General features: G+C 41.1%; 1 protein-coding gene and 1 long non-coding RNA gene across 2 annotated transcripts; both read left to right on the top strand.

The window, feature by feature from the left end:
* The first annotated feature begins 1,012 nt into the window (after nucleotides 1-1,012).
* Nucleotides 1,013-11,834, top strand: PSMB2 (proteasome 20S subunit beta 2). Its single transcript, XM_037380625.1, has 6 exons — nucleotides 1,013-1,188; nucleotides 3,339-3,461; nucleotides 4,045-4,115; nucleotides 8,953-9,115; nucleotides 10,627-10,676; nucleotides 11,604-11,834. The coding sequence occupies exons 1-6, from the start codon at nucleotides 1,098-1,100 to the stop codon at nucleotides 11,709-11,711; spliced, it is 606 nt and encodes a 201-aa protein (XP_037236522.1). The 5' UTR covers nucleotides 1,013-1,097; the 3' UTR covers nucleotides 11,712-11,834.
* A 9,806-nt stretch (nucleotides 11,835-21,640) lies between these two features.
* Nucleotides 21,641-24,502, top strand: LOC119144809. The gene is made up of 2 exons (XR_005103221.1): nucleotides 21,641-22,206; nucleotides 23,387-24,502. It is a non-coding gene; the product is annotated as an uncharacterized LOC119144809 (long non-coding RNA).
* The last annotated feature ends 232 nt before the right edge of the window (nucleotides 24,503-24,734 follow it).

Here is a 24,734-nt window from a genome sequence, read left to right as displayed (position 1 = left end):
CAGTAGGTGAGTCAGGCTAGGGCTTGTCCCTTTGGCTGGGGGGATTCGGCTTGGGGCAGCAGGAGGGATGGCAGGAGGGACTGAATGTACACTCATGGTTACCGGCTGTGGACCGGCAGGCTGTCGCCACAGACCGTGGCAGGAGCTGCAGGAAGGCCGGCGCAGCAGCTCAGGGCTCCCCTCTGCATGCAGCTGGCACTGCTGGCTACTTCTGACACAGGAAGATGGGCAGCGAATCAATCACTCCATCGCTCCTGGAACGATTTCACTGTCTCTTCACAGTTCAGTTCCCTTTAACTAAATAGATCAAGAGGCTGCAGGGGCACCGTGCATTTCCAAAAGAACTTGCGCCCAAGGAGCAGTTACCATACAAGGTGGGTTTAGAGTATTTTTCCGTCTTCTTGGACCTTGAGTGTGAGGCAAAAGTGGGACATGCAGTTATCACCACTCCATTTTCTCAGCTGTGACCCTGCCCTGGAACTGTGCATTTTCATAGCCAAAACGCTTGTGTTTTGGTGAGGAATGGTGCCAGACACTCACTGACAGCATTTTTGCCCCAAACCAAAACCCCAGCACACCCGCCTGACAGGAAATCCAGGTCTACCCGACCGCCCCATCGCCCCCAGAGCCATGAGCACCCCTGTCATGGAGCACGCCAGCGTGCCGGCCCAGGGCAGAGCGCTGTGGGAGCACCCCGGCCGCTCAGCCCCGAGCTCCGTTCCTCACGGACTGCGGTCCCCGGGGGTAGAGGGCTCCATCAGAAGCCCGCAAGGCGCAGACAGGCCAGCCCGTATCCGTGCCCCTCCCAAATGCCGCCCCCCCGGATCGTTAGGGACGGCCCTGCAACTAGGGGCTACAAAATGGGGAAGCGAGGGTACAGCGGCGGCCCGCTCCTCGCCCGGCTGCAGCCATCGCCTCAGGACCCCGCCATCGCCTCGGGACGCCGCCGGGCCACGCCACGTGACCCCTCCCCGCGGCGCGCGGCTCTCGCGAGCGGTGGCGTCATCAGGGCGCGCCGGCGCTTGCGCGGGTTCAGGGGTGGCGGCGCTTCGCTGTGTCACGGCGCGGCCTGAGGGAACGGCGGAGCGCGGCCCGCCATGGAGTACCTCATCGGCATCCAGGGCCCCGACTACGTCCTGGTGGCCGCCGACACGGTGGCGGCCTCTAGCATCGTCCAGATGAAGCACGGTGAGAGGCGAGGCCCGCGCGGCGCGTGTGGCTTCGGCGGGGGGGGGCCGTTAGGCTGTGCCGGCCGTGCGCCCTCCCCTCCCCTGGGCAGGCCCGGCGGGGAGCCCTGGGCTCCGGCCAGAGCTCCCCGTACGCGTTATGGTGCTCAGGGTCTCCGGTTGTGACCGCGGTTGAGGAAAGCCTGTTAAAAGAGCAGTCTTGGTGGCGGTAAACGCTGCTGAATGTCTCAGTTGAGGTTTTATTCGTTGTAGGGGCTCCTGGGCGGGCTCTGCCCCTCAAGAGTGAGGGACCCTCAGAGTCTCAAGGGGCCGGTTGCTCAGAGCAAGGTTTCCGAGCCTGAGCCAGTATAACTGCACTGCGTGGGATTGTCATGTTAACTTACCGGCGCATGTAAGCCTTGGCTGGGTAACTCAAGCCCTGCTCTGTACCGGAATGTGGATGTTAGAAAACTGCACAGGGTTAACGATTGGTGAGCTTAAATGGTTTTGTCTAAGTCACTGGGAAAATGTAGTCAATGGGAAAAAGGAAATACTGGAAGGAAAAGCATCAGTGAAATTTGTAGCACAAGGCATAAGGGCCAAACTGCAATGTTTTTGCTTTCTTTATGTAGTAATACACCTGGGGGATTATCAGGTGTATTACAACTGGGGGGTACCTCTGAAGTTCTCGAAAAAGACTTTTTCAGTCTACTGTTGCAATAACCTGGACTGAAGCTTGTTTACAAGGAGTGGTGATCTTTTCCCATGGATTAGAAGCTCTTTAAAGAAAAGTCTTAGATTGCAGTGTTAATAAACATCCCATAAAATCATGACTGTTATAGCAGTGCTTTTACCTGAAATACTTCAGGTATGTGAAAGTTTAAGTAGCGTGAAAAAGATGGTTGTGAAAGGCGGTGGCACACGCAAAATACAAGTATGATCGCTTTAAACAATGTTTTGTAAGTTAATGTTGGTTCCAAGTAGATTTAATCATAAACTTTAAGGAAATTATGCTTACAACATAGGATTTATTTGTCTTTGGAGGGGGAGAGGAACTCGCAGATTTCAGATACTTGTTTAGAATATTGGCATTTACTAATACTTGCTTTGATTTGTAAATAGATTGCAAAGGCTGATCAATGTCAGCGGCCTTCCGTGAACTCTCAAGACATGCAGCTCCTGGGTACTTCAGTAACTCTTGAAATCCTATTAGAGGATTGTGACACTTTATACCTGTCTTGCAGCAGAGGTTATTCAGCAGCATTGAGTAAACCAAAAGTGAAATTCAGAGGTCGAGGTTTAGTGTTGTTTTGTAGAGCAGTACAGAGAAGTGGTCTGGCTTTCACACCAACAGATACTTGAAATTTTCTGTCTCACAGATACCCGAGTGCCAGTCCGCTCTAATTAGATGAGACTGAGGTGTTAGAGTGGCACAAAATTGTCCTCAATGTTGTCAGAACGACAGTTTGGATTCCCTCAAATACACACAGATGAGGGTTTTTTTAAGCTGCAGTTATGAGTAAAACTGTATCTTGCTGTTCCTTAATTTCCATGTATATCAGTTGGATGTTTATAATTTGAAATCAGTACTTAAATTATTATTATTTTTTTTAACAAAAAGTAATGACAAGCAAAAACTTGTTTCTGAAAGCTTCACTCACCTAAATTGTCAAATGATCCCCTCTTCCTGATATCCAGCACTGTCTCAAAAATTATCAAAGAACTTTGTTCTGGATTTCCTAAGTTTTGCTTCTGATGCAGTATATTTAGGTAAAGCAGAATGGTCACTGAGCAAAACTTATTCGTGAACCCAGGAGGCACCACGTATAATGTTAAACTTTGCACATAGTATTCTGTGTGAAGTTTTAGTCTTTGTCTCTATGTAAGAAAGACCATGTATTTCTGAAGTGCCTCCCTTCCTGAAGGAAGCACTTTGTGCATTTCAGCTTTGTTTGTCTTGGTGATGTGTTTAATGAGTCTTTTGTACTGTGCCACCAACTGAGAAGCTGAATTTTGGAGTTTGCTTAGGAAGAGTTTTGGTAGTGCTCCAGGTCATAATGGAGTTATCCAAGTGTCTTCCTTGCTTCTGAAAGAAGTTATGATGTTATGACACTGGCAGAATAATTTATTTTCTCTTGACTGTGGCTCTTAATGTTATTTTTCTTTGCCTAGACCATGACAAAATGTTTAAGATGAGTGAAAAGATCTTACTCCTGTGTGTTGGGGAGGCTGGAGACACTGTACAGTTTGCAGAATACATCCAGAAAAATGTTCAGCTCTACAAAATGAGAAATGGTGAGTGAAGTAGAACAGTTACTTGCTCAGGGTTTGGAAGCAGAGTTAATGATAGGTATAGTTTACAGCTGAATGTTGGTGCAAAGTGTTGTTTTCAAAACTTCTCTAGCTTTAAGGATTTCTGCATTTTTTTTTTTGTCAAGTAAAGGTGATAATGAAGGTGGCAGGATGAAGAAATAGAGACTGGATTATATAGTATAAGCCAAAAGTTTTATCCAAAGCCCAGCTAAACAGTTTGCAATATAAGTGACACAATAATAGATTTGCTAGTAAAGTATTTCTCTTAATATGTCCATTGCATGACAGTTGTTACCAATTTTCCTGATAACTGGACTGAAATTCAAGCTACGTGCCAGTAGTGTTTTAGGTTTTTTAAGCTATTTAATTTAATGGTCTATGAGCTACCTGGATTTTGAGGGCCCTTTCCATGCTTGTAGTTTTGAGAATAAACTGCAATTAGACAAATGGTGTAACACTTTGTCACTAAAGAATAACTTGTTATTTCAAAATAGAATGGAAAGTCAGAAGGTGAAACATGAATATGGATTTGTACTGTTCTCAAATACACACATTTCTTCTCCAGGTTATGAATTGTCTCCTACTGCAGCTGCAAACTTTACACGACGAAACCTAGCTGACTATCTTCGGAGTCGAGTGAGTAGTAGCTGAAGGATTTTGGCAAAGGCTTACAGGGGAAGATTTCCATTTTGAAGTAATGGAGTCTGATGAAAAAGGTTCCATTTTCAGTGATGAATTAACTTTGATGAAAGGACGTTTTATTAAAATATAACTTGATTTGCTTATTTAAAAACTTATCACATCACTTATCAATAACTGATACAACTATAGTCTTAAAATTCCAGCCTTGGGCTCAATAAACATTTTGTCACAAATACTGCAAACGGCAAAGTGAATTAAGCCTCTTTAACATCGAGATAAGGTTGTCAGTTTTCATGCAAATGCACTGAATCCGTTTAATCTTCTTGGAAAATGATTTCATAGAGCAGAGCTGTTTGATGTACTTAGCAAAACAAGTCCCTTTTGTAAACAGCAACATGAGGCTTTCAGTGAATATCAAATCCAAGTTGGAGCTGTATTTTTGAGTTACTAAACTGCAGTTACTGATTTATTTATTTTTTCCTCACAGTAATTTTTTCAAGGTACAAAAAGACGTCATGAAGGGGCAAATGGATTTTTAAAGACCCAAGGTTAGGAAGCATTTCATTAGCATTCTTCTCGATGTGCTATATGAAAGAAAAGGAGAAATAGGATGTTGAGAATTAAGTTGAACATCTCTGTCAGGGATAGGGCATGGGATAAATTGTGCTGCTATTTTAACAGTATACTGCATAGGCTTGTAATGACGTGGATGACAGCTGCAGGTAGCAAGTTTTCGAGTTACTGAGGTTAGAGCAAGTCAGAACTCAGTGCAGAGTCCTGCCTCAGTCTTGTATGTGAAACGCTGCTCTCCTGGTTTAAATGGCTCCAGCCAACCATGTGGATTAAGCATGGTTGGTAGATGATGGTTGGCAGCGATGCTGCTTGCTTTAGCTTTTGTTTGGATGTGATTTGGAAGGTCTGTGTATGTTTTGTGGAACTCTGTGCAGTTTTTGAGGTCGATGTGAAGGAGTAATGCTGCTTGGTGCCAGGCCCAGATGGCTGTCGGCTGCCTGGTGCTGGTGGCTTGTCTCAAGGGCATCTTGATGACCTGCACAGATGGGGTAGGCGAGGCTGACACTGGATGTCCTGCCCACTTAAGTGGAGGCAGACATATCTTGCATACGATGTAACATACCTCTAACAGGAGTAATTTAAGAGGCTTTTTGGTAAGCTTGGCCAGCAGGATGTGGCTTAGATGTGGCATTGTTGTTGTCTTCCTCTGTGCCATGCCCCTTGAGGCCTGATCCTCCCTGTGAGCCCACGCCTGTCTTCCAGCTCACCTGCTCCAGATGGGTAGCACAGTGGGGAGGACACTGGCAAAGGCAGATGTGTTTATTTACCGGAGACAAAATGTTCTGTTGCAGATGGCAATGCCCTGGAGCAAGTGGCGCACTCTGACACTACTGTCACACTACAGTGATCTCTATACTGTAGGGAGAACTCCCTTTTTTTTTTTTTTTTTCCTTCTTCTTTAAACATAGCACTTAATGATTTGTTTGTGGGATTTGGAGTTTGATGATACAAGCCTTGCCATCAGAATTTTCCCCCATGAATTTTGTTACATTTTCATCATGCTTTGTGGGATACCAGAAGGATTAGCACTAGCTCTCTGTGTCTATTTAAATTGCATATAGGATTCCTGGAGGCTACTAATTTAATTATGTGGATGATAAAAATAAAAAATGAAAAGGTAAAACATGTGACTGCCACCTCTTAGTAGCAGGAAAATAATTTAGAAGTAATAAGTTTAGTAGGGGAAAAGATAGTTTGTTGCTCTGTTGCCACTTACTGTGTGAAGCCACTTCTGTTGCAGAAGGGTAGCAGGTATGTGAAGGGAAGTGGCTAACACTTCTTTTTAGGCATTATACTGTTGGCATGGCCCAGCCCGAAGTAGAGCTTGATCTGCATTGTTATTCACCATCTGGGTTCCTCACTATGTTATCTAGTTTGATTTAATTCATGAACCTTGTAGCTAATGTCATCCAAGTTCCCAATAACCTTGGGGATGAGTGTCGCATAAGGCAGTGCTTCAGAAGTTCTTCTGGTGGAAAGTGTCGAGTGTGGTGACGCTGGCCTTGTAACTTAAGGCCATTATGTTACTGTGCTCTTTTCTTTTACTGCATAGTCAATATGCGGTTCTTCATTACATCGCTTATTTTAAAACCTGGAGTTTATGCTCTAGAGTAGGATCTGAAAAGAATCTTTGTTGATTTCATTTTATATGTTGCAATTGAGGCAAACCTAGAAACTACTTGGGAGCCAACTGGCTTTTGTGCAGGTGAGTGGTGCTGTAGTTCCTCTTCCACTGTTAGTTACTGCAGCATCTCCCTTGATTCACCTGCTGAATCAAGTGCCAGGTTTAGTACGTTTAACATGTACTGAGGTTGTGTGGTGGTGGTAAGGAAAATATCCCCCTGCCCCTCCAAACATGATGGAGTTCATCTTCTTGTTGTGATGCTATGTTTAATTATAGGTGACAGGGTCTGGCCTGAGTCCAAAGAAAGACTAGCAGTTCCTCTGTCCTTGTCCACGCTTGGCAGGATGCTTCCTCACGCCCACCTTTTCCCCCCTTGCTGTGACTTTGGCTTCCGCCAGATGTCACGCCGCTGCCTGTCACCGCCCAGCCTCCCACTGCCAGTCTTGTTGTTGCAGTGTATTTATCACAACTGTTCTCTTCAGCTGTAGATTCTGAAGAATTTCACACATACCTTAATTGCTGTAGGTATTTTAAATCAAACAGCAGAAAGTGCAAAGGTACTTGGGATGAGAAATATTGCCTCTAATAGGAAGGTAAGGGTTTTTTTTGGGGGAAAAAAATTCTATCCTGGAGTGTCAGTCATCCCCTCATTTGGTCACCCTTTAATCACATCAGTCTTCTAAGGAGTTTAGAACCGTTGGCATGGATTTAGTTATGAAAGCCAAGGCTGCCTTTGAAATGGACAAAAGGCTTGAGATGTACAAGGAATACCAGTCCCAGCGTAGAGATAGTCCCACTAAGACAGCACTAGGGTGCTGACTGCAAATTTCTTTTGTAATTGTGGAAGTAATAAATAGATTATGTATATTTTCTAATGTTTAAATCCTGCCTTTCTCAAATAATAGCAAGGCATAGGGGGCACTTTATTTACATTTGAGTTTTAAGAAGTTGTCCCATAGACCATTAGCGGGAGAATTTAAAACTGAAAAACAGATTTGTTTAAGTCTGTATAATACCATTTATTTATGGTTGAGTATCTCGCATATGCCAATGTTGGTAATTCAAAGTCACACAATAATTTGAGTGATCTTGTGTCATGGCTCTTAAATATCAACTTGTGTGATGTTTCAGAATAAATAAATGATGAAATACAGACTAATTAAAAGAATACAGCTGCATGGTAACTTGTTTCCAAATATTCTTGAATGCTTTGAAGATTAAATCGCACAATTTACAGTAATATGTTTGATATATAACTGTAGCCTGCTTTATTCTTTCTTAATATCTGGTGAAAGTAAAAATATGGTATTCTGTGATTCTATTTTTTAGTGCAGATTCACTGTACTTATACTAAAATAAACTTTTTCCTATGGTACAGTTAATGTTTTGGCTTTAGGGTGAAATTGTGTTTGCTTGTTTTAATCTATTGTTAGTTGCATCATTTTTTTTCTTATTTTGTTGCTTTGTTGATTTAGGCTTTCCAGCATTTTAAGAAATACCCTGTTAGTATGATTAATTTAATAAGAAACATTCTTTAGATATGAAAATACTGGAAGTATATAAAAGCTGTTTTAAAAAATATATACAATTCCAACACTTTCTTTTGAGCCTACATTTAAAAATAATACAGTGCATGCATGTTTCATGATCTTATAAAGTACACATCTTGGGAGAAGATGTATAGGGACATCTGCTTTATTTGTTATGGTGGAACCACTAAACTTAAAACATGAAGGAAACTGCTAAGGAGTTGCTAAATTGGCAAGTACAGCACAATAAAAAGTCATGGTTCTGTTAATGCGGTTACATAGTCTTTTTGGATAAGATGTAGATATTTCTCAATCGTATTTGATAGGCTTTTGCTGAAGTCATAAACAAGAATCAGAGAAGACAGCAGCTAAAGCAAAGTAAAATTTGAGAACTTAAGAAAACTGTTTCCAACCAAACAGAAAAGATACTGCTATTGTGATGTTGCAGTATCTTAGTCAGTTTTGAATAGAAATAAGCCAGTTCCTTGGATCTTCATTCACTTGGTTGAGTTAGCCTAATATTAAAGATTAAACTTGGTACATGCAGTAAAAAATCTAACTGCCAATTAACAAGACGGCATAACAGTCTATATAACTGTTTGCACTGTATGTAAGCTTTCATATGTGCTAAACTGGTCTACGGTTAATAGTAGTAGGACTGAGAAAAGAGCATGCTAAATTAACAAAGACGTTCTTATAAACTGCAAAATGTTCACGTTGTGCTTACATGTTGACAGTAAAAATCCACAAGTTTTATGTTGAGATGAAAGAATCTGGTGTGAAAACATAATTAAAATTTTCTTAAGTTTGAATGTGCCTTGAAAGCTTTTTAAAAAAAAAACCAAAAACACAAACCCACAAGTTTTCAGGAGAATCAGAGTTTTATGTTTTTATTTGCTTATGCATTCCGTATTACTAAAAGATCAAATCGGTTTTAGATTGAGACCTGTAATCTCCTGCAGACAGTATTGATGAAGTTACTAGTAGCATTTATGGTAACGAATTGTGAAATCGACTGTGTTGCTGTTCTGTAGGTGGCATGGGGAATTAAGATGCAAAGGTTTGGGTGTGGCTGCCTTAAGGAAAACATCCTTTCTGTTTGCAGACCCCTTACCATGTCAACCTTCTCCTGGCTGGCTATGATGACCACGAGGGTCCTGCCCTTTATTACATGGATTACCTTGCAGCTCTGGCTAAAGCTCCTTTTGCAGCACATGGATATGGTGCATTCCTTACCCTCAGCATCCTTGACCGCTATTACAAGCCAAGTAAGTGGAATCTATGAAGAAGAAAATTCTGTTGCCGATTAATAAATTAAAGGCTTAAACTGAGAGACTGACGTTTGCCGAATCAGATGGTCCAGCACAATTGCTGTGGTGCTACAGATTTGAACTTGACTTTTTGTTGGAATAAATGTAGCTTTAAAGATTGCCTTCTGGTTTTGCTGAAATAGTAATATGAAACTAGTCAACTCCTTAAAGTGTTTTCCTGTTTAAAGCGTAACAGACTGTAAGTGAAGGAAGTTTCAATTTATTCTAAAACTCGACTAGACTTTCCTGGACCATTAGCTGCTAGTGGTCTGTTTTTAATAAATAACATTTTGATAACTTTATCTTCTACTTGCTTCTCTGTTGGCTATGACATGTACATTTTCCCAGAGTATCAATCTTTAGAGGGCAGTCCCACATCCTATTGCTCCATATCTTGGATTTGTGTGTGATACATTAAAAAACATACTAGTGAAAAGATATTCCGAGCAAGACCGTCTTCAGTACTCTGAAGTGGTGGCAATGAAGATTTGTTGGTTTGTTTTACAGTTTTATGCACGTGGCAGCTGTTGATCGTAATTGTTTTACACGTCTCTACCTGTCTAAAGTTTTTAATTTTAGAATTGTAATCCAGTTCTTACACTGCCAAGGAATAAACATGGCCCCACAGCCACATTACAGATGAGGAAACATGCAAAGCTTGGAATATTGTTAATCTGACATCTTTGGCTTTAGTTACAAAACTACTTTACTCCTGTGTGCAAAGCTGAGTTTAATCTCATAGGAGAGATGTTTGCTTTGTAATCCTTTCATCTGTCTCCTGCAAGAAATGTAGCTATAAACTGACAATTTTATTCTAATGGGACTTCTACTTGAACAGTGGATACATGTCTGGAACAAACTCTAGAAGTTGCACAGTTTTGTGTAATGCACAGAGCTTAGCTGTTTTCTAGTCATGTCCCTTGCAAATTACACTGCTCCTTTTTCACCATTCCTTGTGAAAAGAGGAAAAATAGTGAGCTACAATACATTGTCATGGCTTGTCATCCCTATGGAGTGCTGGATTTTATCCTAATGTGTGAGAATAGCAGGGGCATCGCACACGTGCCTTTCCTATTATTAAAACTAATACCCAGCAGGGAACATAGCACTAAAACCAATCTCCGCCTACTGTCACTGACTTGCAGCCGGCTGTGGACAGATGGAGCTGATTTAAAACTGTAATAAACTCGAGGAGAGAGACGGCTGGACTTCTCCGAAGCCCGGTCCCTGGCCATGGGAGGCAAAATTCCGTCATGCTTCCTATTCAGTGTAACAAATCGATTCTCAATGGCTTGTTGCAGTGTGAGTGCTTCGGTGCAGGGCATCCTCAGTACATCTGGAAAGTGTTTTCTGTGAGCTGGGAAGGAGAGTTTTTGGTGCTCAGCTGAAAAGTTGTTTAAATTTAATAAAGTTTCTGTTGAGAGAGATGGCCTCTAATTAAATCAATCTGTGGATGTTTTCCCTTTCAGGTATCACACGTGAGGAAGCTGTGGAGCTCCTAAAAAAATGTCTAGAGGAGGTGAGTTGCCAGACTTAGGCCCTTGTGATCTTGAGAAAGGAATGTTTGTTTGCATTCATTTGCTGATACTTTCCTGTTCCTCTTGTCACATCTTTTTGCTGTTCTTTGCCAGAAGGGGTTATAAATGCACATTGACCAGATGTGGAATAGCTACTGAGGGAAGGGATTTGTGGGCACTTGCATTGTCTTAGCATGGTTCACATCCTTCAGAAAGTAAACTTGAAGCTTAATTGCTTTTCTTTACTTCTGCTTCTTCCATGCTTTGCAAAGACAGTCTTTGACATTTTCCTTTTAAAGTTTCTTCTGAACTGAACACGATGCAAGAATCCTTCCGTTACTTGTATTATACTTAACTAGTACAGACTTCTAAGTGTACTTCTGTTCCAGCTTGTGAAGTGATATGTAACTGAGGTAAAGATTTAACCTTAAAGTTCATGATCAATTTTAGCATAAACATAACCTTTCAGACTCTGGGGCTCTTACTGTAGGAAGATATTCTTTATCCTTGTCTTAAGAGGTTGAATTGAATGTAACTGGGAAGAAACACCTGGGGAAATGTCAGGAAGAAGTACTGTAAAGAGGTTCTGTTTGAATTATCTTTTTGGTACCTGCACTTTGTGCCCTAAATTGTAGCCTGCTCTAGCCTTCCTGCTTAAATGTTTTCCTTGTGAACAGGCTTGTGTATTTTGCATTTGTAGCCTAGGCTTGTCTAATATGGATAGTCTTACAACGGAGAACAAACTTGCGTTAACTGATTCCTGCACAGTGGAAAAATACAGGAACTCTAGTTCCTAGTATTTCAGGTCACTAGAACCAGGATGGAAATTTTGATGTGCAACAGCATATCCCTTAAATTATGCTCTCCTCTTTTATTTAAGCCTTGAATGAATCTCATCTCTTTTTGTCTTTCTGTCTTTTGTTGAACAGCTTCAGAAACGCTTCATCCTAAATCTGGCTTCTTTCAATGCCCGGTTCATTGACAAAGATGGCATCCATGAAGTGGACAATATACCCCTTCCAAAAGCAATGTCCTAACCCCCGAGATCTTTCCTCAGCAGTTTTCTTTTTTGTTCACTTTTGGTTTTTTCTAATAATTTGAAGTACACAAGTCATGTACTGCACTGGGAGATTGAATAAAGATTGACATTTATATAGCCAGTTTTATCTTTTCATTCCACTGATCCTTCCTGAGAGTATTTAAGTAAACTGTTCCACAGCGAAGGTGAAACTTGATTTACTGGTAATGTGTGCATGTTCAGGTTATTTATCTTTCTTTCCTCTTCTGAGATTTTACACCCCCACCCCAAGTTTTCCAATGTGTGGGAAAACTGATAACTTTTATTTTCTGGATGACGCTGTGTGCTGTCATCCACTCTCATAATTAAAGTTCATCAAATGTCAGGCAAGTATTTCATGCTAAACATACAGTGTCTACTTTATTTTTCCAAAGATGTTACCACTGTTTGCTGTATAAAACAATCAGGTTTTCAAAGACTTAATTTGCTTTTGTTTGTTTCAATCTAATCCAAGTGAAAGGTGAAAGAAAAGATTTTTCAAGTAGAATGGATTTTAAGATGCTAGTGTCACTTTTAAGTCACCTGGCCATGATTCTGTTACTAGGAAAGAATATTCGCCTGCTGGCACAGTAGGCTCATAACTACATTAAGTATTTAAAATATAAACTGATGTATCAATTGCATGATTTATCTTAATTGATGTGTCTGTACATTTAGAAGTGCATGAAAGCAGTTGGATGAGAAATAAAACCACAACACTTTTCATAAGTCTTTGAATTACTTTCAGCTAGCTGGAGCTTTGTTTCCATGAGAATAATCACGGATCTGTCTAGGCTCTAGATCATGCTTCCATATAAAAACTCCATTCACAGAACAGCTTCAGAAAATTATCATGTGGCTGATACTTGCAGTCTGCCCATAAATGACTCTTCTGAGAATAATTTTCATGGAGACTGCTTCCCTACTTGAATTTGCATTGAATGAGTTAACCATTTAAAATGCTCTGTTTGGGTGCTTGTTTTATGTTTGAATAAGCTTGGGAAAAGAATCTTGGAAACAGAAGGATGGATACATACAAGACTGTGTGCAGATTTACTTGTGTGGCATGGCATAAGACCTAAGGTCTCAGTTGGGAGAGGTAAGTGACAGACCTAACTCTTTATTTCTCAAAGCATTTTTGTTCTTGCCTCAGGAGTGGGTTTGAGAATGTTAGTCTCTTTCCCACAAAAGCTGTCAGTCATAAAGACCTCAAGTATTCCCATCATATTGAACGGGTGAGAACTGGATTAGAGACTGAGACTTGCTTAATGTCACAGAAGAAATTTGCTGTGTCAGTGCTTTAACTCATCTTGCCTCTTAAGGCTACCCTTGAATCTAATCCGTAACTGAAGTCCCATCAGGCTTTGTAGTTTAATTCTTTACAGAATGAGTTTAATTATCAGGTGGTGGTGTTGTAGCCATGGCTGCAATAGCTTTTATTTAAGGTCGATGGCATATAATTCTCTGAAACATTTTGCTAGTATGTACTGTCTTTTAAAAACATTTTCAAACTTTTTTACACTAGGAAAAGAAGTCCACAGCATGCTTATTTTCTCCTGGCAGGTCACATTTAACCCAAGTAGAGTCTGAGTGTTCCAGTTCTGCGATTGAAATATCACCCCTTCGTGTTGCATTAATGTATTTTTTTAGCTTAATATGCAGTATCTCTAATTTATTTTACCACTGACGTTGAATGTTTTTGCAGGTTTCTTGTCTCTCTTTTCAAAGTCATCATTGCAGAGTGGCTGAGATGATGTGATATTTTTGTCACTGCATATCAAAGTAGCAATGCCTCCTTATTGGAGGTATTTGTTATTTCAGACACCAAAACTGGGGTGTGGTGCTATTAGATTGTGAGTCTGGCAGAGAATCTGCCTGGAGTTTTTATTGGCACCTATTTGCATGCAGGTGATTAATAAACATAAAACAATTATTCCCTTGCAAACACCCTTGTTGGATTCAGGTTGGAGTGGAACATATGTTTTGCCTGAGGGCAGGGCCCAGGATCTGAATCCCCCACTGAGTGCAAGATACAAGGGGTTGCATCAGAAGCCAACAGAGCAGCAACCTCTAGGAATGAATAAATACAGACCTTCATTTCAAACCAGTAGAACAAAAGAATTGGCCCACAATGAGATTGGACTGTAGCTTCTAATGAGGTAGATTCTTTTGAGGTCTTTCCAAGAATTTACACTTTATAAGGGAAGGTGTGATAGTTTTGCTGTGTAACTTTGGATCGTTTTAAAGGTATACAGTGCTGATCTTTACATTCAGAAACATTTGACTTTCATTTTTTGACAGTAATACATGGAATCTGTTTGAAAAACCAATGTTTTAAGTTTTCCATTTGCATTACTTGAGGAGAAAACTTACCTGCTTCAAGTTTAGCCCTAAAGCTTTTGGAAACCATGTTTTCCCTAGAATCCAGGAATCCCTTTTCGAAAGAATTCGCCTTTCCATTTGAAAAGCATCTTAATTTATCACAACAGGCCTCTCATAAGAAATCTGAAAGAATTGAGCACTGCAAGAAAGCACTGCTTTCTACTAATAAGGGTTTTTTTCTTCATATTATAAAAAATTAATGTTGTAAACCAAGGTAACGTATTCCTAGGGCATTGTAGCCACAATAAGCTGTTCTGCTTTGCTTTGGCTGGTAATTCTGACCATATGTTTTACTACCAAAGCCTCAGGGCCTAAAGAGTTAACAAGGCACATTTCTTGTTTTAGGTTTCCTGTTTAAAGATGGTCTCTTCCTGAGCACTGTGAATGTAACAGATCAGTGCACCAGCTCATCTCTTCAAGACCTTGGAGTTTGCTCTGAGATCGGTTTACAAGAGAACAGAGCCACTGTGCCTTAGGTCACGTTACATTGGGAGTGCTTTGCTGAAAGGAGTATGTGAGTGTAGGTGCAGTGCTTATAGTTCTGGGTTGTTTTTTTTTCTTCTTGGTGTTAATTATACCTTTTCATGGAAGAAAATCTGCACTTTTGTTGTAGACTTTCATTCATACTAGAAACACTGGCACAGAGGAGGTCATCGGTACTCAGCTGGCTGGCGTAATTGTACTTGGCACAGGCTTGTAATGTCATCAGGCCAGTTCTGCAGTCCTGACAGTGACCAGATGACTCTAAGGAGTCTCGAGTGATGAAGCTTCTCCCCACATGGGATGGCAAGCAATGGCCAAGCACAGACATGCAATTAAAAATTGAAATGTAGAGGTGAAAGCTACCTCCCCTCTGGCTGTATTCAGCCTTTATGCAGAGCTGCTGGTGGGGGAGAGAGCCCCAAGCTGATTCACCTACATGTTTCCCCAAGATTTCTCCACTCCAAGAAATCCATGACCCCATTCAGTTAAACCAAGAGACACTTCAGCCACAGGTAGGCGATAAGCCTTGGGCAGGGACTACTTTTTCTGTGTAAACCTGAGTGTCCTTAGCAGGTACGTTTGTAGAAATTCATGAGCCAATGTAGAGACTGCACAGCAATCGAACAATCCAAGACAGAGAAATAAAGCATGTTTGGAGCAGTCCTACAGAGTATTCTCAGCAGTCTTTGAGTCTGACTCCTGTTGAAGATGAGGTGATGAAACAGTCGCTGTCAGAAACTACAAAAAAATGGAGCTGTTGCTTTTCAGAGTGAAGATGTAGGAGCAGAGGGTAGAGAGCAGGCTAAGCTTTCCCAAGAATGTGTTTTCATTTGCTCTTACAGAATCATAAAATCATTTAGGTTGGAAAAGATCTTTGAGATCGAGTCCAACTGTTAACCAAGCAGTGCTAAGCCCACCACCAAACCCTGTCCCCAGGTGCCACATCTGCAAGGCTTTTAAGTGCCTCCAGGGATGGTGACTCCACCACTTCCCTGGGCAGCCTGTTCCAGCTCTTGACAACCCTTTTGGTGAAGAAATTTTCCCTAATACCCAATCTAACCCTCCCCTGGCGCAACCTGAGACCATTCCTTGTCCTGTTGTTTTTTTACCTGGGAAAAGGCACCAACCCCGACTCGTTACAACCTCCTTTCACGTAGTTGTAGGGTGCAATAAGGTCTCCCCTGAGCCTCCTTTTCTGCAAGCTAAACTACCCCGCTTCCCTCAGCCGCTCCTCACAGGACTTGTTCTCTAGAACCTTTGTTGGACGTGCTCCTTGTCTAGTTTTGACAGTAGGTTCCTACAAGAAATATTAGTTGATGCCAGGGCTGACATCATGGGTTATGTTCATAGTGCTTAGGATTTGGATGATTCCATTTTCCAATCTGAAGCCAGGAGGGAATATTTTTTTTGTATAAAATAGCTTGACATCTACGGAGGGAAAAACATCTAACTTTGCTACTGTGAAGCACTGTATGTATTGTCTGTAAGGAAAAATAAATTTATCCTACCTGTAAAAAGTTTATCCTTCAAGCCATTTTTAATTCTTTTTTCTTTAAAGGTTTAACCTCATACAGAGTTTCCATGTGTTGTTAGTCTGCCATCAACAGTAATTAAGTGCAGGAAATTTTCATGTGGGCACTGATCAAACTAAACAGACATAAGCTGTTTTAACAGAGTAAAAAAAAAAAAAGGCAAAATGAGAATGGTGGAATTAAAATATGAAACTTCTCTATTTTCCATGCTCTCAACTATGTTGGTTTGAATCTCTGCGTACTCCTGACTTGCTAAGGACTGTGTTAAAAACTAAGTTAGTTGTCTTGAAAATGTAAAGTGACAGTTTAAGTGTTTTGTTTCTGTGCTAATGTGCAATTAGGTAGTTATCCAATAAGCTTATTCATGTAGTCTAACTCGAGACAGCTGTGGAAGGAATAGAGAAAACCCTTTAGTGTTGAGGAACAGTGAGAGAGGAAAGGATGTTTAAAAAGATCTGTTTCAGAACTGCCAGTATGTTCTTTTTCCCCATGTAATGTAGTAAAGCATTAAAGGTTAGCAAGAATTGTGAAAAATTAAATTCTGCTGATCAAATTTATAGAGGTGAAACTAAAATATGGATAGATCTGAATACCAGCAAATGTAGTATAGGTTTGGATCTACAAATTAACTCTAAGGCAACCATACAAGGTGGGGCCAACCTAATAATCTCAAGTGTCTGAAATGGCTGACTTGGCTTAGTGTATTTTAATTTGGGTAAAATACCTTTTGCTTAGTAGAGGCTTCCTTGATGTCATCAAATAGTTCTTGTGTTTATGCACAAACATGAAAATAGTGCAGCTCCTTTAGTTAATGTACAGAAGACAAAGCACGCTCCATCGTGTTTTGTGTCAGTATTTTTAGGATTATTGACAGTATCTTACTATAGTACCACCAAAATGCCCATGGGCTTAAGTGATGCTTGATCTTCTCTTGCTAAATGTTGCACTTGAAATGCAACAGATGCCATTACCCTGCTGCCAGAGCTCTTTGGTTTGGGGGGGAAACCTGTGCGACTCACCAGCCTCTTCCTTCAGCAGAGGGCAGTGATCCTGCACACACACTGCCACCTCCTTGCAAACTTGTTTGGCCTCTTCATCTCTGCAGATCATCTGATGGTCACAGAAACTCCTCGTTGCGGAGAGCGGATTAACACCTAGCACAGCAGTGGCAGATAGGATGTACAAAGTTGAGGTGTTTTCCTCCTTGGAAGATGCACTTTTTATTTTTTACAAGTGTTGGACAGTTGTCCCATGAAAATTATCCATGTTTTCACAAGTAAAGGCTAAGATAGTTAGTGACTCGCCAAAATGACCAAAAAAGAGGAGCTGGAATCTGTCCTTTACTAGTTAGTCCAAACACTAACAAACAGGGATATAAAGTTAAGGTGCATCTTTAATTTTTTTAAGATAATGCCGTTCTCTCTTGCAAAAGTGCTCTTGGTGCTTACTACTATGCTCTTGAAGTGAGGATGCTCACAATATTTTATCAGCAACAGCATGCTGGGGAGGAAAAGCTGCGGCACCGTGTGATACTATTTTCAAAGAACTTTCTGTGATTCCACAGCAAAATTTGCTTAAGAAAAAAAGTCAGTAAAAGTCTGAAATGGCTGTTTGGGAATGTGGAATATTATAAAACATTCATTTGCTCTTACCCAACAAACATATAGTGTGTTGAGGCCATGGCTGAAAGATACCATTATGGTCCTGGGTTTAGCAGAAAATGCACTTGTCCGTATAATTAAAATGTCCACAGTTGGAGTATATGAGAATCGGAAACTTTAAAGTACATAACCAGCCTCTGACATCTGGGAACAGGGAAGACATTTCCTAAGCTGTCAGATCATTTTGTGGGTTTTTGAGTTTTGGTTGTTGTTTTTTTTCCCTTGAACAGCAGTTTCTTGAATCTTTGGAACTTCTATTACTGGGCAAGACCAAGTACAGGATATAAAAAGATCTCCAGGGTTTACTTGTTTCTTATTTTTTTTTCATTTGAAGTAATAAGGTTCAAATCTGTTTCTCCTCTCCTTTTTTATGATCATCCTTAATATCATGTAGCTCAGAGTGGGCACCTTCAAGAAGAAAACTATTAAAATTAGGTTGTAATTTCATTTGTTTTACGGTATTCTTGCAAAGCACGTGAGAAACCTGTCCAAATCGTCACACTTGGGGCTTTGGTCTGGTACATCTGATATTGCTAGGTTTGTGTTATTAGTATTTACCTTAGTGTTTATTGCCCATGCTTTGATGAAACGTCAGGAAGGCTGGTTGTGTGAACACTGCCAGAGGTCAGCTTGCCTTCATCTCAGATGTTTACATAAGCTGGTTAAAGATTTGAGGTTAACCTCTGCTGATGTTTTTAGGAGCTGTAAAGCCATACGTTTTTGGTTTTGGTTTCTATGTTGGCTCCAGAATTTGTGGAGAGCTAAACCAAAAGGTTCTTTATGTTCAAAAGCTGTGAAAAAGTTTATTAACACATGGCATTAATAGGAAAAAAAAAATTACCCCGAACTGAACTGAACAGAGCTATTTTTCCTTGCAGCACTCGGCTGAATTACTCCTTAGCTCAGCAGATTGAAAGGCACTGACGACTTTTTTTAAGAATATTTTAAAACAGGAATGTTCCTGTATGCTTTTTTTTTTTTTAACCTTTTCATCAAAGTCTTTGGACTTTACTGGGTAAGACCCATAGTGTGGATTTTCTAAACTGCCTGTCTTCCTTCCAAATGTTATGAAAGATGCTCCATCGGGTGGAGAGGTTTCCAACCTGTTTTGCCTTGCTCACTTTCCTGGGGACAGCTGGACACTTCTCAGCATGCCTGAAACTTGCCTCTTTGCCTGGTGCCTGCATGGCCATGCCGTGCTGAGGTGGGGATCAGCTTTCCTATCCCGTGTGGATACGCTCGCTCCCATTTTTGGCTCCAGAGAACCGTGCCAAACCTCGTCTTCTTTGCAAAGAGATCCTGAATGGGGCAGAGTTAGAGTTATCTGTGCTAAAAGACTAGTCTGATTTAGCAGGGTAATTAGTGTGTTCTTCTGGAGGCTCCCTGTGATGACCAAATTAGCAGGAAACTCTAAAAGCTATAATATGCTCCTGACATATGACAAGGCTGGGGGAGAGGAAATGAAATGAAAATGGGTCAGGAGTGGGAGGCCTGGGCTGAAGCAATTCCCTGTGGTGCCAGGGTCCATTTAAGAGTCAAAACAGCAGCACATTACAAAGAGGGTGTAAGAAAGGTTGTTTTCGTTGTCCGAACTGAGCAAACTGGCCTTTCCACTCCTCTCCTCAGCAGTGCCTGTAGCGCCTGTAGCACCTGCAGCACAGACGTTAGATGTATTGCCTTCCTAGTTTGAATGCTTTTCTGCCTTTGTTTTCGCAAGGAACCAAGAAGCAGCAAAACAGAACATGGATTGTTAAAGGAGATGTCATTTTATCACTGGAAATAATAAACTTACAAACTATATTTTTGGCTGAAGCAGACTGTTGAAATTAATTTTGGGGTTTTTTTTGTAGTTCCAGCGCTAGACTTGATTTATCTGGGTGTGGATCCCAGCTTTTTCCTAAACTCCCTATGTCTTCCCCTGCAAATCACTTTAACTCTCTGTTTTCTTGAAGATGCATGTCACTCTTTCCTTCGTAATCTTCTCTATGAAAATAGAAATTCTGGGGTAAGATCTCTTTGCACAGGGCCTAATGCAACAAGGATTTGGTGTCTGATGGCACAACGAGGCGCTACTGGAGTGTAAATGTAACCCTCCTGAAACATAGGTACGTGGAGTGGATTGAATGAAATGGTTTCATAGCAAATGCTCCTTTTTGAAAAAAAAAAAATAGTTGTGGCATGCTGAGAAGTAAACCTGTGGGAAAAGAAACATCCCTGGGTGATACAATCAGTGCGGGAAATACAGATAAGTCCTCTGGTTAGAATTCCACGTAGCTGTTGGAGTGAAGTCTCCAAGGCGTGATGAAGCTCTCCTGAACTCCAGAATAAAAGCATGCAGTACTTCAGCCACTGGAGGATAAATAAATCCAAGATGCTATGGCAGAATTAGCTGGAAATTAGCTGAAACTTATCTGTTCTGTGAGATAATAAATAGAATCACGTAGAACACGTAAAATTTTGGGTGTGGACAGAGGAAGATGGTGGTCTGATTGTCATTTTTTGTTGAGTGCAGGTCATTTAGTCGCACCAAGAAAATGCTGCCTCTTGGGGATTCTTTAGCCGGTTTAAGGCTCCTTACAGTGGAAAAACTTGAGGGGAACCCAAGGCACTTCTGTGCAGACAGACGCAGCATCAGGTGAGAGACTGTAGCATCCAGATGCATCTTGACAGGCTGCAGAACTTCTCGACTTGGAGCAATAGCTTGATCTTTCTCTGAGCTCATTTCCCACCCAAAAAATAAGGTGAATTGTCTCCATTTAATAAATCTTTGGCTCTAAACTTTGCTACTAAAATGAAGCTATCCTTATGGGAAACACTTCTCAATTTCAGGGTATAATTTTAGCCTTTTCTCTGCCGAAAAGAATCAAATAAGAAACAGCTGAAGCTGTCGGGATAAAAACATACAAAGGAGCCATCCAGATTAACACTGGCATAAATTTTGCTGCCTGCCTGCCTCAGAGAGGTTGCTGGGATGCTTCAGCACTGCGATTACGGGGCCAAAGGTTTGGTGAATTACAATGTCTGGAATTATTATTGCCGTTTTATTATTATAATAAATAGGAATTTTTATTTCCTATTGAAAATGCAGCCGGTGCTCAGGTGGCCACGGTGGGATTTTTTTGCAATGTAAAGGAGGACGGGCAGGAAGACCAAAATGATGCCTTTTGGCTTGACGTGTTCAGATTCCGTGTAATGGCTGGGGTTAGACTGTTCCTGCCAAAGTCTGTTAGGCTAATTAAGGCTATAGTTGCATGCTGCACATGATGCTGTGCTGTCTGGGCTGCTAGATCAATAACCTCTGAAGTAAGCATTTTGTCAACCTTGCAAATAACATTTGTTTTACTGCCCGAGTTGAAAATGTTATCGGTTTTGGTGTTTTGATTCAGCTGCACTAACAGGAAAAACTTCCTTTGCTCGCTCATGGTGTGGCTCCTCGGGTTCTCTATGTAAAGTTTGGAATTCAATGGACTCTCATATATGAAAGAATGTATTAACTACAGGTCAGCAAAGTCTGTTTATTGCGTTGTTTTAGTATGGAGAGCTATTATTAACCTGTTGCTTTTAAGGTAGCCTGCTTAAAGGTAATTATTTAGTCTATCCAAAGCCGTGCAGATGCCAACGCAGCCTCTGCTTGTTTACGTTAATGATACAGTATAGAGTCACAGTTCAATGTTAACCTCAGTTTACCCTTGGGATAGCTGACTGTTAGGGAATGAAGAGATTTTGGTAGTGTTCTTTTTCTTTTTCACTTGTCAAGGTTTGTCATGTGGTTTCCCTGGACTTGTCATTCATTCAAAATTAATTCAAAAAAGATATTATTTTTTTTTTCAATTCCCCTTTAGGATTGAAATTCCAGAGTGTTCTATAACAAGCACAGAAACCATGAGCCTGAATCTATTTTTACTCTTTGACACAATCCTACGTATTTTCCCACGATAATGTTTGTAATCAGTGTGGGAATTTATACCAGCATTGAGCCCTGAATTGTGTAAAATGCCGTTTGGTTTGGTTTTTGTTTTTTTTTTTTCTCTTAGGATGGAAAGGCAAAGAACGTATCAGGGGATGGCTTTGTTTGACAGTGAGCTGGGAGGGGAACTCCAGTATGAACTTATTACAAACCAGAACTGGCTTGGCACAACCTCTGAAAGCTGTGCTCCTCTCGGGTATCTGGGCCTGCAGAAATGAAGCTTTGGGAATTCGGGGAAGTGTAAGTCTCAATGCTTTTAGAAAGTTGATCCTACACGGCATGTCCATCGTCAGTCTCGAGCATCTGTGCCAGAATCAACAAGTGAATCCAAATCATGACATTTCCTCCCAATTCAAAGGGAATCGGTGGCATCCTGGCTTTTCAGGCACCAGACTGTTCCTCATAAAACATTCCAAAGACTTGCAGTTACCCAAAAAGGAAGACGAGGAGGTAGGTACCTTTCCACCTGATGGACATGGCATGTGATTACTGTAGGCATATCCTGATTCTTTGTCTGCATTGCTCATCGCTGATATGTCTAACAATTCCTTGATATTTAAAAAGTGCCCTAACCAAGTCAGGTTTTCATCATATGATTACACCATGAAATTATATTTCATGCCTGTATATTATAGCATGTGCACATACACTTTCGTCATGTGTGATGACGATCCCATGCACCAGAGGATGTCTACAAATTGAGTTATTTCAGGATAGTTATCCTAAATAACTCCATGTAGGGAAACATGTATTGTAGCACAAAAGCACCTTACTCTCCTTTATCATAATCCATTTTAAACATGGATTATGCTGATGCAGAACAGGGTACTCCTGTTTTGGAATAATTTTAAATAGGAATAGTTTTTGTGCTTTCTGCTCACACCCTGCATTATCCAAAATAGCTTTGAAGTGTAAAGAAGCCTCTAATGTGTCTCTAGTATTTCCATTCTGCTCCCTGGCTCCTCCTTATTCCCTGGCTCTTCCTTTGGGAAGGTCCAGAGCAAACCCAGACCTGCAGAGCCCGTCATTTAGGTCTTTGCTTTCACAAACTTCATACCAAGGGACGCTTCCAATCCAATTCCCAATTTGAATACATCCGTCAGCTTTTGAAGGGAGTGTTTGGATGGAGGCTTCTGACTGAGCCATCCCCACAAATTATATTAGTACATAAAATGTTTCTTTTCATGCTTTTCTGAAAGGGAGAAGGGTTTGTATTTCTAAACCTCTGTGGTCCCTTTTGGGATCGTTTGGGGTTTTTTCTACTGTCATCAGCCTATTCTGCAACCTCCAGAGAAAAGGGATGGGTACAGCTCTGGGAAAGGTCCGATATAACGAGTGCTGTAATGACTCAAACCCGTGTCCATCTGCCTAGTCTCTAGCTGTGATGAGTGGTGGATGTGTAGGGAAGACAGCAAACGCTCTCTAAAATCATCCCTCTTTCATTGTGTCAAAAGCCATTTATGCGTCTGCTTCCTTGAAAAGCCGCAGCTTCTTCCTTGTCTTCTGTTCATTTAATTAAACCTGCTTCCTGACTATTTCATTTGGCGTCCTGCCTGTAGTTTTACTGTCATCTTTCCCTGTTTGTGTTGTTTTCCACACTTCTGTCACATGCTGCTTGTGTCCCGTGCAGGTGGTGCAGCTCTAATCCCTTGGGTTTGCCTCGCACCAAAGTCAGTTCCCACCTGAGATCTCCCTGCCTGCTTTTCTCCAGGGTTTTACCAGCTGGGCTGCCCAGATCTGCGAGTGGCGTTCAAGGTAGAGCGATGGAAGCGCACGGATATCACGCAGCAGAATCTGCTTTCTGGTTTGTTAATCCTTTTTGAACAGTTCCCATCATTTTGTTTATTTCTAAGCTCCCGTGAGTACAAGGTGGCTGTTTTTAGAGGCTTAGCCGTAATAATGCCACAAACATAGCAGCTAATTTGGAGAGCTTAATTGCATATAGATTAGTAGGGTTATTTTATCTGCTAATTTATCACTCGTCGTCTTGATACCATGAGGTCCTTCTGCAGCTCTTCACAGACAGGTTTAGATTTGACTACCCTGAGCAGTTCTGAAACATCTGCAAACACATCATTTCACTATTCATCTTGAGCATCACCACTGGCGCCGGCTGGCTCGGCTGCGATGGCTTGTGAGACCAGAGCATTAACGCCAGCTCCAGTCACACTTGGAGCTCTCTATTTGTGACTGCACAGATCAGTCAAACGTCAGCCATGAAACTGGAGGGTGTAATTTCTTAAATCTATATAGGGTTGTCAAGCAGTGAACAGGCTGCCCAGGGAAGTGGTTGAGTCACTGTCCCTGGAGGTATTTAAAAGACGTGTAGATGTGGCGCTCGGGGACAGGGTTTAGTGGTGGGCTTGGCAGTGACAGGTTAACATTGGACTCGATCTTAAATGTGTTTTCAGCCTCAATAATTCTATGATTCTGTGATGATACAACCACAGGGGCAAAAGCATCCTTGTTCACAAAGACGATGGAGGTGCTTTCTTCAAATAAAAAGAGGTTTATTAAGATAATGAGAATGACATTGTGGTGTGGGTGTTGTACATCTATTGCAGCATTAAGAGAAACAACAGCAAGTACAAAATCCTGCAGAACTTCTATAGTCATTATCATCACAGCCTATCTTGTCCATGCTACAGTTTTGTGTATCCAAAACTTCATTCCCATTTCTAATGGCAGAAAATCCAGAACTTTCATCTTTCAAAAAAAACCCCAAGAACAACAACAAAAAAAAAAAGGCAAAACAAAAAAAACCCAACTCAATTTGATATAAATAACTTGCACTGGACATTTTAAAACTTTCAGATTTTAATTACACATAAATAAATATATACAGATTTGGAACAGTTCAGTTTGGCCTGGTTCAAGTTCTGCTCCTTGTGCTTTATTAATTATAATTAATTTTAGAAACTTGTGTGCTGTTATCTGTAGGTTGTGAAGTTTTAATTAGTCCTGGGTTGAACTTCTCC

This window comes from Falco rusticolus, chromosome 3, assembly GCF_015220075.1.
Source record: "Falco rusticolus isolate bFalRus1 chromosome 3, bFalRus1.pri, whole genome shotgun sequence".
In the NCBI taxonomy this organism is placed as follows: domain Eukaryota; kingdom Metazoa; phylum Chordata; class Aves; order Falconiformes; family Falconidae; genus Falco; species Falco rusticolus.
This window is presented reverse-complemented; position numbering and strand designations above follow the sequence as displayed.

Coding starts and splice junctions, on each gene's coding strand:
- PSMB2 (XM_037380625.1), top strand. CDS start 1,098: ATGGAGTACCTCATCGGCATCCAGGGCCCCGACTACGTCCTGGTGGCC. Junction 4,116..8,952: donor CTGACTATCTTCGGAGTCGA/GTGAGTAGTAGC, acceptor TTCTGTTTGCAG/ACCCCTTACCATGTCAACCT. Junction 9,116..10,626: donor TGACCGCTATTACAAGCCAA/GTAAGTGGAATC, acceptor TTTCCCTTTCAG/GTATCACACGTGAGGAAGCT.